The sequence below is a fragment of the Macrotis lagotis genome, chromosome 1 (genome assembly GCF_037893015.1).
Source record: "Macrotis lagotis isolate mMagLag1 chromosome 1, bilby.v1.9.chrom.fasta, whole genome shotgun sequence".
Classification (NCBI taxonomy): Eukaryota; Metazoa; Chordata; class Mammalia; order Peramelemorphia; family Peramelidae; genus Macrotis; species Macrotis lagotis.
The window spans coordinates 432225962-432242066 of NC_133658.1; the positions used below are offsets into that span (position 1 = coordinate 432225962).

Sequence of the window (16105 nt, forward strand, 5' to 3'; positions counted from 1 at the left end):
CCCCTCTTACATACTTTTCCCAACAACTAACTTCCCTCCCACCATAGTTTAGATGCTTGACATTTTATTTTTTGAGCACCAGACTATTATCTGTATAGTATTAATATAGGGAAATCTTTTTTAAAGGAACTAAAATTTTACAGCTTAGACAAAAGAAACTTTAGAGGGTTTTGAATAATAGTCTTCCTTTATATGACAATTTATTATTTTTAAAAGCTTTTCATCTTTGATGCCATGTCAGAAATTTTTTCTTTTATGTCAATTTGAGTAAAAATAGTTTTTCTGATTGGAATTATTCAACAAATAACAATATCATTCATTATATGGAGGTTGTATAAAATTGCTCTTGGGCATATTTTAAAATATTTAATATTTTATATTAGGGTACATGTAAAATTGCTTTAAAATGAGAATCTAGACTAGAAATGCCTTCCAGGCACTGAAATTGATATTAATAATAAAAATAACAAAACATCCTTTTGGTGAGAAAGATTTAAAGTTTATAAAATTATTTTACCAAAGATTTAAAGAGATCCATTAGATGGTTTCAAAAATCATTGTACTGCCTCAAATAAATTTTCTAATTGAAGTGCTTTAGAGAATTTTAAATATTTTTTCCTTCAAAGTCAAAAATTCCTCTATTTTTTCCTAGATATAAATGTAACTTAAGAAATAAATGTTTGCTTATCTGAATTTTTAAAGGTTTAGTTTATTGTTGAATTTGATTTTAATTGTGTTAGATTTGTGTAATTTTTTTTTGCTTTTTATTTAATTTATTTATTTTGAATTTTACAATTTTCTCCCCTAATCTTGCTTCTCCCCCCCCCCCCCCCCCACAGAAGGCAATCTGTTAGTCTTACATTGTTTTTATGGTATACATTGATCTAAGTTGAATGTGATAAGAGAGAAATCAAATTCTTAAGGAAGAAAAATAAAGTATAAGAGATAGCAAAATTACATAATAAGATAACGGGTTTTTTTTTTTTTTAAATTAAAGGTAATAGTCTCTGGTCTTTGTTGAAATTTCACAATTCTTTCTCTGGATTCAGATGGTATTCTCCATTGCCTATATCCCAAAATTGTGCCTGACAGTTGCACTGATGGAATGAGCAAGTCCATTGAGGTTGATCATCACCCCTATGTTTCTCTTAAGGGGTACAGTGTTCTTCTAGTTCTGCTCAACTCAGCATCAGTTCATGCAAGATTTGTGTTACTTTTAAAGGGAAAAATTAACTTTGCTTAATAGGACACTTGATATACAGTTTGAAACTTGATTATAATTTTTTAAAAGTCACTATTGTATTAAATAAATACCATGAAACTTGAGAATATTTTTAATTTATTTAATTTATTTTTTAAGTTCTTTAAATATTCAGTACTATGTTCTGTGCACATAGTAGGCATTTAATAAATGTTAGTGAATTGTTGAATGGAGAAATCTGCTGTGGTAAATTTTAAAAGCAGCATTCTTTATGTTTTAACAGCTGAAGCATATTCCTCCCTATGGATTTATCTACTACAAACAGCTTCAGTCTCTCTTTAGGCAGTGTGGTCAAGTAAAGTCCATTGTATTTGATGGTACAAAGTAAGTAATATTTTATTTTTATCATTGATTGCATAGTTACATATGAAAATAAATTATATCTGAAAATATATATAGGAAGATAATAAAGTTCACTAACCTTGTATCTTATAGTGGGAGAAGGGAGGGAATATACTTCAGTGCATTAGCTTTCATGCAGAATATTTATTTAGAATATTGGTGTAAATTGTTATCGTTAATTTTTTTTAAACTGTTCTCTTCCTTTTATTGGGAAACAAGCAGATATCTATGTTTTCTCTCCCAATCTTGAATAATTTGAACATTTCTTGAGGAATTGAACATTCTCTCCAATGTAAATTTTAAATGGGAATGGTCAATACAACAAAATTGAGGTCTTTAATCTGGACAAATGAGTTATTGCTTGATGTCTTTTACTGCAAGAACTGGGCATTACCTGAAGAGGGGATGGGGAACAGGGCTTATATAGGGTATTGAGGCAGAGAGAATGCCTAGGCTGCAGGTGGGAGTGGTTAGGCATCTCATCAAGTCCCTGGATAAGTTGTTTTGCATAGTAAGAATAAGTCCTTAAAAAAAATGTAGTTTGGGAGATATCCAAAATAGTAAGAGACTGGAAGTGACTTTGCCTGGTCAGCTTCAGGTAATTCATTGACCTGGGAATGGAGATCTGGGCTACTTCAATCAGTTCTTAAGTCAAGTGTTTTTGTCAGACCTAAGGTCATCTAATCCATTTTCCTTCTGAACAAGAATTTTCTGCTCCAGACCCCACACTCAACCACCCACCTGCAGCTCCCCCCCCCCCCCCCCCAGGCCTTGGGAGACAATGCCCCATCCCCCTACCCTTTACCACCTCTCATTAGAGAAGGGGGAAGATGAGTGAATCTAGTTCAAAGTCCAGCCAGCCCCTAGCCTCCAAGCAGGAGAAAGAAGGGTCTGAGAAGAGAGGGCAGGGTCGACCCCAGAAACAGCCTCCCAAGGAACCCAGTGAGGCCCCAACTCCTAAGAGACATCGGGGCAGACCAAAAGGGAGTAAGAACAAGGGGGCTGCAAAAGGCTGGAAAGCCACCACTGCACCAGGGAGGAAACTAAGAGGTAGACCCAAAAAGCTGGAGAAAGAAGAAGAGGAGGGGATCTCCCAGGAGTCTTCAGAGGAGGAGCAGTAATCAAGTCTGCTTGTATCTCGCCACCTCATTCCCCTTGATGATGATGACGACGACGACGACGACGATGATGACAACAGCAGCTGCCCTTTTATTCTGGGACTAGACAGAAAAATGTTGATCTTTAAATCCCCATTTTTCTTCCCTCACCTTAACTTTCCCCCAATCTGTCCTTTCTGGTTCTACTGGTCAGAGATAACAGCTCTACCAGTGAAATGCCCTTTCCATCCACACATTGGACAAATTTATACTAACCCTAGCCACCCTTTATGGGATAGTGCTGCCCTGGGTGGAGTGCACCTTCTAGGGGCACTCCCCTGCTTCCCTCCCCCACCTCCCACTTCATCCATCCATAGATCGACTCCCCTTTTTCCCAGGTTTAGGATTTCTTTTGTACTCCTCCCTGACAGAGCTAACCTTTTGACTTGGCTGCCAACAAAAAAACAAAAAGAATTTTCTTTACAAGGTCCCCAAATAATAATAATCCAACTGTAACCAGAAGACCAGAACAAGGAATGTACTTATTTCCAAACAAGCCCATTCTCCTTTGTAGCTCTAATTGTTAGCATTCCTTTTTAGGCCTAATCTTTGCAACTTCAGTCTATTCGTTCCTAGATCTGTTATCTGTGATCAAGCAGAACAAATTCTACATGCATCTTACAGACATAGCATGGCATGGTGGATAGATGCCATTTGGAGTTAGAAAGATCTGAGTTCTAATTTTACCTTATTATGACCTCTCAATTCTCCCACCTGATAATATGATCCAAGGGAGCAAGAAATGAGATTATAAAGCCAGTATTAATAATTTTTACCTTGTGGATATTTGTTTTTCTCTCTTTAATTATGAATATCCTCATTGTATCAATAATGGTCATTGGATGACACTTGACATCCTGTGGGGCAAGGGGCAGATCCCAATATTTGTGGAGATTTTTAGCATAACTGATAGGGCATAAAGGTCCTTAGTTGGGGAGGGCAAACCTCCTAATGGAATTCCTCATAGCAAATCCTTAGGATCCAGGCTTGGAGTGCATCCTGAGTTGAGGGTCAATGAACAAGTTTGAAGCTGTTTTATCATATGCCACCTTCTTATTGTGGATTTTTTTTTAAAGGATAGAAATAGAAATCATTTGTAGAAATTATTATACTTTTACTGGTGGAGTAGCTGGAGTGGGGAGATCACAGGAAGAGCTAGTTGTGGTTCATTTGGGGTGACAAAATCACTAGACTGTCCCAGGAGGGGTAGTAAGGAAAACCAAAGACTTTAATTACCAGGTTGCTCAGGTTCCTATGAAAGGTTCACAGGTTACTACAAAAAGTTCACAAGTTAGGTTTTTTTTTTAACAAAGTAACGAAGGTGAGTTTTTAAGAGAATTGTAAGGTTTAAGCAAAGGAGAAACAATTTCAAGTTGGGCAAAGACAGTAAAGAAAGAATCTAACTGCATAGAACTGGGTGACATACCTGGTATATAGAGTGGAGTCTATTGTGCATACTCGAAGGGCAGTAGCTAATTAACACCTGGTTAATTAAAAAGATGGCATCTACTGACCTGTCCCCAAGGGTGAATGTAATGATCAATGTCAGACATGTGCCCAAACACTGTTAGTGGTTTAGGATTAAAAACATAGGGATACATAGGGGTTGTCTGCTGCCAGATTTACTGCTTAAATAGAGTTTGCAAAAGTCAATGTAGGGGGCGGCTAAGTGGCGTAGTGGGGGCGGCTAGGTGGCATAGTGGATAAAGCACCGGTCCTGGAGTCAGGAGTACTTGGGTTCAAATCCGGTCTCTGGCACTTAATAATTACCTAGCTATGTGGCCACTTAATAATTACCTAGCTGTGTGGCCTTGGGCAAGCCACTTAACCCCGTTTGCCTTGCAAGAAAAAAGAAAAAAAGAAAAAGAAAAAGTCAATGCAGAAGGGAAAAACACTTTAAACAGTACAGAAAAGCATTACAAGATTTGTTTCCAGCACAAAAAGATTATAGTTTTCTCTGTGCCCAGAGTTCCCTGCTGCATTTTGAATTCTTTTAAATAAAATCTCATTTTAACAGCTAAGTTACTAGGAACTTCAGTTGTAAAACTTCCTTGGCACAAGGTCTCAGCAGAAACCTCTATTACCTCATAACTTTGGGTGACTAAATTATCAACTTCATTCATAAAAGATCCTTTTTTTAACATTAACCCTAATGTCTTTTCCCTTTAAGCATTTTGAGAAGACAGTAAGTATGTTGTTGTAGAAAGCACCCTGCTTGAAGACAAAACCATGTAGGTTCTAGCCCAGGCACAGGCCTTTACTGAATGTTTGACCTCGAAGTTGCTTTGGTTTTCTTTGAGACAGTTTTCTTCAACTGTCTGATGGTGATAACAATAATTGCCCTGTCTCTAAATAGACATATTGTAATCAAGTAGCAGAGGTAGAAATACTGTAGGAATTGTAAATCAATTTAGGTATGCCCCTGATCTTGCAGAAACAAAATGAAAAAAGTAGAGGAATGTACGAGGTTTACATGCAGTAATCATCTACTTACATCACTGCTTACAATTTACTCATATATTTTCTCTTACTCTTTACACTATACTCTCCCTACTCCAACCCCTTTTCAGGACATACTTCTAATGCATTTTGGAATGAAAGGTTCTTATGAGTTTCAGAAAGATTTATCAGGATGCTTTAACTGATATAGAATGATATTAGTATATATGACATAACTTTTTTTTTTTTAGGTTTTTGCAAGGCAAACGGGGTTAAGTGGCTTGCCCAAGGCCACACAGCTAGGTAATTATTAAAGGTCTGAGACCGGATTTGAAGCCAGGTACTCCTGACTCCGGGGCCGGTGCTTTATCCACTGCGCCACCTAGCCGCCCCTATATGACATACTTTTTTGAAAAAATTATTTTTGGGTGGTTAGGTGGTGCAGTGAATAGAACACCAGCCTTGGAGTCAGGAGTACCTGGGTTCAAATCCGATCTCAGACACTTAATAATTACCTAGCTGTGTGGCCTTGAGCAAGCCACTTAACCCCATTGCCTGAAAAATCTAAAAAAGAAATTATTTATTTGTTTGAAACAGGGCATTTGTGGAATTTTCTCGCAATCCAACAGAAAGATTTAAAACTCTTCCTGCTGTGTACATGGCGATTAAGATGTCTCAGCTAAAAGTTCCACTTGAACTCAGTGTTCATTCTGGTGAAGAAATTGAAGGGAAGGTCCAAGGAGGCACAGTCACAAAGCTGAGGAACACCAGGTAAGGATGGTGAGACTTTGTTCTTTCTACCAGTTTGTTATTTTTCACAAGTACTGGCCATGTGGTGTGAAGGATAGGGTGCTGTACTTGAGCACCCTATCCATTGAGATCAAAGAACTTTAGTTAGCATTCATGATTTGTCACTTCAAGCCTGTGAGACAGTGGGCAACTTTCATTTAACCTCTCTAGGCCCCAGTTTACTTGTCTATAAACAGAAGAGGGTTATATGAGATAATCTCTGAAAATCTAGTGACAATAGAAGTTAATCTTTTTTTTCCTTAACTCCTTAAACTTTATTAAATGCATATGTAGGCCTGGAAAAAAAAAAGTTTTTTGGGTAAAAAAACCTCAAGTTTCTTTGAAGTATCCTGGTTTTAGACTTGTTTCCAAGTAGTCTTTGGGTTGAAAAAGTTGATTATGTTTGTGTCTTTAATCAATGAAAAGAAATGAAAAGAAAGATTCTTTGATGAGAGATAGAGAGATAATGAGAGTCAGCATAGGTCTAGGTTTGAATTCTGCCTTAGATATTCCAGTCTGTGAAATGAATAATACTTGAACTACCTGGCTTAAAAGATTGCTCTAAAGAGAGCACTTTGAAAACTTTTGAAGTTCCTCCGCCAAAGGGAGGCACCTGATAAGTTGTGATTAAGTATTTGAAAAGCTGTTTTGTAGAAAACAGATTGAATCCTATATGGTCCCAGAAGGGAGAACCAATAGTAATGAAATTTACAGAAAAGAAAATATCAGATTGATGTCAATAGCAATTATAGCTGTAGAAATGGAATGGTCTATCCTAAAAACTTTTGTTTTCCCTCAGAGATTTTTGGACAGAGTTGGTGACTGCTTTATCAGATATGTTATTGTGAGAATTCTTGTTGATTTTTAGATTAGTCTAGATGATTGTTGGGGTCTCTTCCAATTCATCCTGAATATACATGATCAAACCATGTAAGAGAACTTTAGTAGAAGTTATGTAATATAAAATCAAAAATCTCAGAAATTAATCAAGATGTTGATGAGTGACTGTGGTCTAGGATACAACTATTTTAAGAGATCTATGTTCCTCCACTGGCGTACATCTCAGGTTATCTACACCTTCCCATTCTTCTGTATATCCTCCATTGAGAACCGTATAGTTCTTTTAACATATTTCAAATATTAGGTTGCCCGACCTGTTAAAGCTTGCTTTTCTCTGTGTGAAGTCAGTCAATAGATATTTACTACATGTGAAGTCCTGGGGACCAAGATCCTGTTCTTAAGGAACACAGTATAATGGAGAAGACCATGTGCAGACAACATTGTACAAATAAGATATAGACCCAATAAATTGGAAATAATCAATAGATATAGGCACTAGTGTTAAAGGGGGAAGCCAGGGAAGACTAAAGGTGGAAATGAGCTTTGGAGGTCAGAGTCACCAGGAACACAGAATGGAAAGAGGGAGCTTAAGGTCTTTCAGACACTTTGATTACTTTTAAACCCATTCAACCTCAATTTTAATATTTCTTCTTCAGTAAATATAAAATCTGTTAAATTCTGGGACTTTTAATGTATTGTATTTGAGATCATTGAATTTGAATTCCAAATTTGCTATTAAATTACTTTTATTATCTTCAGAAAATTATTTAGTTCTTAGGCTTACTTAGTTTTCTTCTTTGTGAAAGGAGTAGGGTTGGAATAAATGACCACTAGGTTCCCTTCAAACTCTAGATTTAAGGCTCTTGTACATAAAAAGCCATCAATAATTAACTCTAATTGTAGAAAGACAATCACCTATTAAATTTTTGAAATCTAATTGACTTACACTCTGACTAAAAGGCATGATCAATTGAAATAGACTTATTTTTCATTTTCCTAATTAATTTCACAACCATAAAAATTTCTCTTGGACTTAAATGTACCTGCCTTTGGACCACACATCTCTTCTGTTGAATTTCATGTAGCATAGTTCTCTTTTCAAATTCCTGTAAATGGATCTCTTGTTTTAATGCATGAAAATACATTACTTGACTGTCTTGTAATGTGGCTCTGGAAGAATTTATTTTGATTTCTGTGACTTACCCTGCCTTTTTTGACAAACTGAACACCATGAATTTTAAAATTTAGCATTAGTGTGTGATATTAAATTAAGATAGAATTATTACATTTCATAATTATGTATATAGCTCATAATGATAATTTATAGTATGTGAAGATGATCTGTGTAACACTACTTTAAGAAAAGTTATGTATTTATTTAGAGTGAACGTGGACTTCCAGAAGCAGACAATTGACACTATGCAGATCTCATTAGATGCTCTAGAGCAGTCACAAGCAATTACAAGCCTGCTCTTAACCATTGATGTCACTGAGGTATGAGAAATTTGACTAAGAGGACTATATAGATTTTGAATTGAATTGAATCAACTATTGAAGACTGTATTTTATTAAGAACTTTAGATCCCAATTAAATTTGTTAGTGATTGATGTGTAATGTAGGGTAACTCTTAATATTTTTTGTAAGGATAATATATTTTATTGATGTCAATTTTTCCAAATATGCAGATCCCCTTTAGTAATTTACTGTAAAATAATATTTACTGTAAAATAATACACTTTTAAGTAAATAATTAGCTGAATTATTAATTGTTCAACTGATAATTAGTTAAACTGCTTTTGTACTGGCATTTAGTTTTCTATGTTTTGGACTTTTAAAATACAGTTTTAGTTAGGTTAAAGATAGTAAAAATAAAGTTTTGTAATTTAAAAGTCTTGCACATTGGGGCAGCTAGGTGGCGCAGTGATAAAGCACCGGCCCTGGAGTACCTGGGTTCAAATTCGATCTCATACACTTAATAATTACCTAGCTGTGTGGCCTTGGGCGAGCCACTTATAACCCCATTTGCCTTGCAAAAAAAAAGTCTTGCACATTCGTTTGGTATAGAGTTTAGTATAGAAATTGTTTTTAAATTACTTTATTTCCTTTTTTTTTAAAGGTTGTAGAAGTTGGTCACTTCTGGGGTTATAGGATTGATGAAAAAAATACAAATATTCTGAAAAAACTAACAGTTGAAATAAACCAGCTGAAATTGATACCTTTGCCAATTCGTCCATATCCTGATTTAGTTTGCCTGGCACCATTTGCTAATTTGAATAAAGAAACTTACTTTAGAGCTCAAATTCTATACGTTTCTGGAAATTCTGCTGAGGTATGTTGTTTCTAATAGGTCACTATAAGGTAAATGAGACAAGATTTTGACATTGGTAAAAAGCTATATATATATATATATATATATATATATATATAGTAAAAATTAGTTGGAAAACAATGTAAGTGAAATTAGATTGAGTATTTTTAAGACTTTCTAAAGGAAGACGCTCAGAATAGGGATTTGTAATTGCTCTATATCTATTATATTTAATCATAGAATTAGTATTGTCAAAATCCAGTATTATTATTATTGTAGTGCATTATATTTTTAATCCTGAATCTATTTTTAATCATTTTTATTTCAACTACTCTTCTATTTCTGATTTCTTATTGTCTAGGTCTTTTTTGTAGATTATGGTAATAGGTCTCATGTAAACCTAGACCTTTTAATGGAAATCCCTTGCCATCTTCTAGAACTTCCATTTCAGGTAAGGTGAAAAACAGAAAGACTTCCTAATTTCCTTTTTTCCCTGACAGTTAAAAAATTGTCTTGAATGTGTTTTCATGAACCACTTATATCAGCAAGGTAAGGTTTGGAGATTATAAGAGTTTATTTTTCTGTATACCATCTCCACTCTTCAGATTGTCATTTTTTTAGGGCAAGGCATTAATTAATTAACATTGATCTTATGTTTCATACTATGAGATCTTGGAATCAGACAATATTTGAGTATACTTGACAGGGAAATGTCAAACACAAATCCATTAGTATACTAACATAACTCACTTCTAATGACCTTTATGGTGGCTTAGGAAGCAGTGTTGTACAGTGTCTCTCAAGTTAAAGGATTGGAGTTCAAATCTTGCCTCAAACAAGCTACCTGTGTGACTTTGGGCAAGTCCTGGAACTTTTCTAAATCTGTTTCTTTTGGCTAAATCAGGAGATTGAACCCATGACCCTGAGGTCCCTTGTAGCCCCTCATGGATGACGCAGTGATTCTTGAGGGATGGAAGTGCTTGCTTCTCTGCATGCCTATGTCTGCAGGGCACAAATTCTGAGAAGTTCTATCCAAGCTAGAAAGTCTTATGGAGCCCAAGTCTAAGGAGGGAGGACCTCACTTATTCCTTGTGAATTAATGAAGAGGCTCATTGCCAGAAGGTTGACTGTCACTGTTGGTTTGGAAGTGGGGCTAAACCTTGAGGGAGTTGTGCTGTACATTAATAGAAACTGTACCCACACTAGTGAAATCATGAATCTCTTAAAATTAAAGAAACAAAACCATACACATATGGATTCAGAAGTAAAATGTGAAATCCTAGCTTATATTAGCAGTTTTTTGGGGGCAGATATTTTTATGTAGATTTATGCAGTCAAGGAGTCAGATAAACAAAAAAGGTCATGTTTTGTTGATGACATAATAATAATAGTTGAGATACTGTTATACAGCATTTTTAGGACAGAGAAAGAATCTTAATTTTCTTGGTATTCCCTTCCAGCACTACCACAGTAAATGTTTGCTAAATAACTTGGTTTATAAAATGTTATTGTCCCTGTATTTGTCTCATAGGCTTTGGAATTCAAGATTTGCAAGATGCGCCCTTCTGCTAAGTCTCTTGTATGTGGAGAACGCTGGAGTTATGGGGCCAGTCAAAGGTTTGCTGCTTTAGTCAATGGCTGTGCTCTCATAGTTAAAGTTTATTCAGTTGTACACAGTGTCCTACATGTGGATGTGTATCGTTACTCTGGAATTAAAGAAGTGGTGAATATTCGAGATGTGCTTATCAAAGAATGCTATGCTGAGTTAGCAGAGGAGTCTTACGAATCTAAAGTAGGTATATTTTTATAAAGAATTCTGTTAAACTGAAAGACATGGCATAATTCATATTGACTTCATTTCACTTTTATTTAGTACTGTCCTGAGTGTGAAAGCAACGTTGGGTGGCAGGCAGAGGGAAAGAGAGACTACATTTTTGGTTTGATTTGAATAAAAATGAAAATTTGAAGATTCAAAAATATTAATACTTTCTGGTGGGAAAATGGTGGGAAAATGAATCCAAAAAGTATGATATAATTAGATGAGATATGAGTAGACTATATATACACCACATCTATAATATTCTCCTGATCAGGCAGTCTAGTGATAATTGTCAAAAAAGAAAGTTAGATCAAAGTGGTATTATTCCTCCTAGGTTCTGTGATCTTTTTTTCCCTATTGATATTTTTTATTTTTACATCATTTTACTTTTTTAATAAATCCCTCTTCCCTGACTCATTGTACCAACAAAGAATTTTTTAAAAGGGAGGGGAAGGTGCTATAGCAAAACTAAGTAATACATCAACTGTATCTGATGGCATATGTTGTATTCCACTTCTCCCTCTGCAGAGAACAGAAGGAACTGTTATTTTTTCATCTCTTCTACAGGACTGGGTTAGGTCATTATAATTATACAGCATTCATATTCTTTTTGTTTTATGTTATTTACATTGTTTTTATTGTGAATATTGCTTTTATAGTCCTGTGTCAGTTCATATAAATCTTCCTATGCTTCTTAGAATTCTTTATATTTGTTGTTTCTTACAGGTAGAAATTGATATTCATGTAGCACAGTTTGTTTAGCCATTTCCGTGGATGGACATCCCTTTCTTTGCTGTCATAAAGGAATACTGCTGTGAATATTTTGATATTCCTCTCCCAAGGAATCTCTTCAAGATACTTTAGAGGCTACTAAGACTGGCCCCAGATGTGTAGTTCATTGGAGCCTGATGACTTTAATTCACCAAGGAGAACTAGCTAGGTGCTCTCTTATCACCTCCCTATTTATCATGGATATCAACTTTTATTATCATTTTTTTTTTGTTCTGACCTTTCCTGACCAGAGTTGCTTTTCCCTGGATGAGATTCTTTCTTCCACTCAACCTGTTTCATAGTCTTCTCTCCAACCATCTCACATATGACATAATTGCAGATTGTGTTGAGTAATGAGTAGAATTGGATTTGAAGTCAGGAATACCTGAATTCATATCCTGCATCAAGCACTCCCTGGGTGAATCACTTAATCTTTCTGTGCCTCAGTTTCCAGATCTGCAGTATGTGAAGGTTGGATTCTCTGCCTCTAAAGTCCCTTCTAGCTCTTAACTATGGTTTTAGAAATCTTAACTTCCTTCTTCATCTTCAAAGCTTTTTTCTTCATAGAGACAGGTTTTTCCATTGGCTAAAATAACTGCACCAAAGCAAAGAGGTCTGCTGAAGGTGGATGAATAGTGACCATCTCAACCAACATAAATGTTCTGTAATAGAAATCCTCCGTCCTATGAAGAATGTGTTTCTGTTTATCCCTATTATATAGAGAGAAATGACCCCACTTGTCTAGCACCATATACTTGTCTTTATTTTTCAGTTCTGTCCCATCATCATCCATATTCTGTCACCTAACTGCAGGAATTTCTCATGGTTCTGTCCTGGATATGTATTTACTTTTTTTTTTTGATGATTATATTAGCTTCCATTGGCTTGATGGTCTTATCTGTGCTTTATGGCTTCTGAATCTGTGTTACCAGGCCTGATCTTTCCTGAATTTCAGCCCTGTATATCTGACTTAATTGTTTCCTTCCCAAAGAAGACCAGACTGCATTTTGTGCCTACATAGTTCCTTGACACTACTAGAAAGTTATTGCAAAATTGCTCTTTCCTATTAGACTTGCTGGAGGTATGATTCTTTCTTTTTTCATTCTGGAAAGTTGCCAGTAGAATTGCTTATTGTTGGATGCTACTTTTATTTAAAATGTTCTTGTGTCTTTCTCTTGATCCCAGCTCATGGGAATCTTTGAATGGGTTATGTAAGAATGGGCCTGGCATTTCTTCTCTAGACCTAGAGATAGCAAGATCAGACAATAAGATATCAGGTTTTTTTTTTTTCTAAATTAAAGGTAATAGTCCTTAGTCTTTGTTCAAACTCCACAGTTCTTTCTCTGGATACAGATGGTATTCTCCATTGCAGATAGCCCCAAATTGTCCCTGATTGTTGCAGTGATGGTATGAGCAAGTCCATCAAGGTTGATCATTACCCCCATGTTTCTGTTAGGGTAGTGTCTGGTTCTGCTCATCTTGCTCAGCATCAGTTCATGCAAATCCCTCCAGGGGAAGTGATTTTTCTAGGGTAGTTATAAGATAGGAGTTGGAGTCAGGATAGCAAAATTTATACCAGTATTGACAGTAATTGTCCTTTGTGATCCCCTCTGAACCCCTCAGTAGATTGCAAAATGGAAAGAATACTTGTAACTTTATAGTGTTAATGTTAAGCGCAAAGTGTTAATTTTTTATTTTCCTTTTTACAAAATATGAGGTAAATATGAATCCTCTCTGCTGATAGTTTTAAAAATTTTAAAGAATTAATGTGCCTAAGGGGTGGCTAGGTGGTGTAGTGGATAAAGCACTGGCCCTGGAGTCAGGAGTACCTGGGTTCAAATCCCGTCTCAGACACTTAGTAATTACCTAGCTGTGTGGCCTTGGGCAAGCCACTTAACCCCATTGTCTTGAAAAAAAAATCTAAAAATAGAAAAAAGAGTTAATGTATCTTTATCTCTAAGCAATTTTTAAACAGATATGAAAAGGAAAGCATTCCTGCTGTTGTGGCTGTTTTTTGGATTTCTGTAGATGTAATCCAGCCAGTAATGACAAAAACAACAAAATTTTAAAATAGGTACATTTTCTATAATCAAGGAAGAAGTGTTTAAATTGATGAAACCTGGGAAAGGGAGTAAAGATGTACAGAAATGAAAGCTACCCACACCATAGGTTTACAACTGGATCCCTCTACTATTTAGTCACCAGGGAGTATGGCCCTTGAGTGCAATGATTTATGAACATATGAGGAATACATTTCAAATTTGTTACCCTCTTGAGGCTGTGCAGTTGTTACCCCTCTCCAGTTTGGTGTACCTGTGTCTGTTTTAGTTTCACATTACTGGGCTACTGTGGAACAGGGCCTGGAGTTTTACTGGGAATAAAGGGAATAAAATAATTTTCTTTTGTATGTAAATTAAAGATAACCTTTTCTTGTAATTCTGCTTAGCAAAGCCAGGAAATGCTAAAGGAATTCTTTTCCAAGTCAGTGGAAAATACTGCCAGTGCAACTATACCACCATCAACTCACAGTAAAGAGGATGAAAAGTTTCTGATCCGAATATTGTTAGACAGCTTTTCTGCAAATAAACTTGGTTCTCCAAATTGTAAGGTAATTGTAGAAATTGTCTTTTGAATAGCCTTAAAAAATTATTCCAGGTTTACTCAATAAGTTGCTACTGTTTTCAGATTTATAAATTCCAAGAAGTTTACTTAATTCCAGTTCTTTTTCTTTCCCCAAGCTGGAAATATTTTTTTCTTTTCCAGTTTTTCTAGTACACTTCAGATCTCTTCTTAGCCCTATTTTTTTTTTTTTGGTATCATACTTATTTGAAACTGTATCATTTCGTTTTTCTCTTACCAGCCTTTAAGTTCCATGTGGATTATGTCATTTTCTTTTTGTATTTCTATACTCTAGCATATAGTTTTAAAACATATATGTTTCAACATATCTTGCAGGTCGGTAAAATTTGTGAATCCATCCTAGACAGTAAATGTTTGTCTTCTCCTTGGTAAATGGGCTCCTTAACCAAGAAAGTGAGACCTATTAGTCAATCTTAGTTCCCAAGAACTTGGAAAATTTCTTCCTCTTTGTTGCTGTTTCACCAGCACATTTTCATTTCCTGGGATTTCCAAACTAAGAGGAAAATGGTCTTGACACTAATGCTTTTTTCTGTACTACAGATAATTTACTTGTCGATTCCACAGTCTTAAGATTTTGGATCTGAGGAATAGCTGGCCTATGTACTATTATTACTAAGAAACCTTAACATTTCTATAATATTCCCAATAAAATGTAAAGTTCACTCATTATCTTATTAATGCCTTCAATAATTTAATTAAAGGTGTTAGGAATGATGATCAGTTATTCTTTTTCCCTTCAGAAAATTGATATCGAAGTAATCAGTTACATCCCTCAAAAGACCTACTTGGAAATATTTTTACTTAGTGTGGAAGAAGCATGTAATTTTGTTAAGGGGTTTGAAACAAAAATTAAGTGAATTGCTATCTCCTCCCAATCCCTACACAGTGTTGTTTCCTGTTAAAATTTAAGAGTTCCTTTTCTAGTTGAAAGTCCAAAATGTAATTTCTGGGAGTGGTATTTTTGAGAAATTGAAGTGTAGCTATAGGGAGAGGGGAAGAATTAGAATGAGAAAAAAAGTAAGTTCATTTATTGACATTCTACTTTTTTTTTTTATCATTCCATGTGAAGGTACTTCTTCATGGTCCTTTTAATCCCTATGAGCTCAAGTGTCACAGTATGACCCGAATATCTAAGTTCAGGTATGGTAAAAATTAAATCCTTCAAGTGTCATTTTTCTCTATTTTTTTGGCTTTCTAATGTGTCCATTATTCCTTTATTTTTTAATTTGTAAATTTGTTTAAACAACATAAAATCCCACTCCTCACAATACATAATGTCTGAAAACAGTTAAGCAAAATAGTACTAAAGAAGGATTCCCTCTGATGATATTTGATAATCTTATATTATAGTAGTTTTGCAGTTTGTTAAAACAATAAAGGGGAAGGGGACAAGTTCTTAGAGTTAGAGTTGTGAATTTATCTAAGTCTTCTTTGTTATGAATTTATTTTATAAATTTTTTATAGTTAGATGATTTTGATTTATTTCCACATTATAACAATAATCTTGTGAAAGTAAATATAAACTCCCTTTCCCCCCAAAGATCAAGAGACCCCCCCCAAAAAAAAGATAGAGAAGCCTCAAAATGAAGTGAGGGAAAAAAGTATACATCAGTCTGTGTTCGGATATCATCTGCTCTGTCTCTGGGTTGGGTAATAGTCTTTACCATAAGTCTATCAGGGAAGTTGCTTCAGTATCTTTTACCACAGTTGTTATTATTGTATTACCCTTCACTCTATT

General features: G+C 35.2%; 2 protein-coding genes across 3 annotated transcripts in view; both read left to right on the forward strand.

Moving 5' to 3' along the window:
- TDRD9 (tudor domain containing 9) overlaps positions 1–16105 on the forward strand; it is a 191194-nt gene that overhangs the window by 140266 nt on the left and 34823 nt on the right. For both annotated transcript variants that reach the window (XM_074213215.1, XM_074213216.1), the window contains 8 exons: positions 1485–1585; positions 5797–5970; positions 8211–8322; positions 8946–9158; positions 9499–9588; positions 10669–10929; positions 14174–14335; positions 15437–15507. In XM_074213215.1, the coding sequence (XP_074069316.1) occupies positions 1485–1585; positions 5797–5970; positions 8211–8322; positions 8946–9158; positions 9499–9588; positions 10669–10929; positions 14174–14335; positions 15437–15507 (1184 nt within the window). The remainder of the gene's footprint in view (positions 1–1484; positions 1586–5796; positions 5971–8210; positions 8323–8945; positions 9159–9498; positions 9589–10668; positions 10930–14173; positions 14336–15436; positions 15508–16105) is intronic.
- On the forward strand, positions 2394–2783 carry LOC141518787 (high mobility group protein HMG-I/HMG-Y-like). The gene has a single exon (XM_074231103.1). It carries the CDS (start codon positions 2434–2436, stop codon positions 2722–2724), a length of 291 nt encoding a protein of 96 aa, XP_074087204.1. The 5' UTR covers positions 2394–2433; the 3' UTR covers positions 2725–2783.

Coding starts and splice junctions, on each gene's coding strand:
- LOC141518787 (XM_074231103.1), top strand. CDS start 2,434: ATGAGTGAATCTAGTTCAAAGTCCAGCCAGCCCCTAGCCTCCAAGCAG.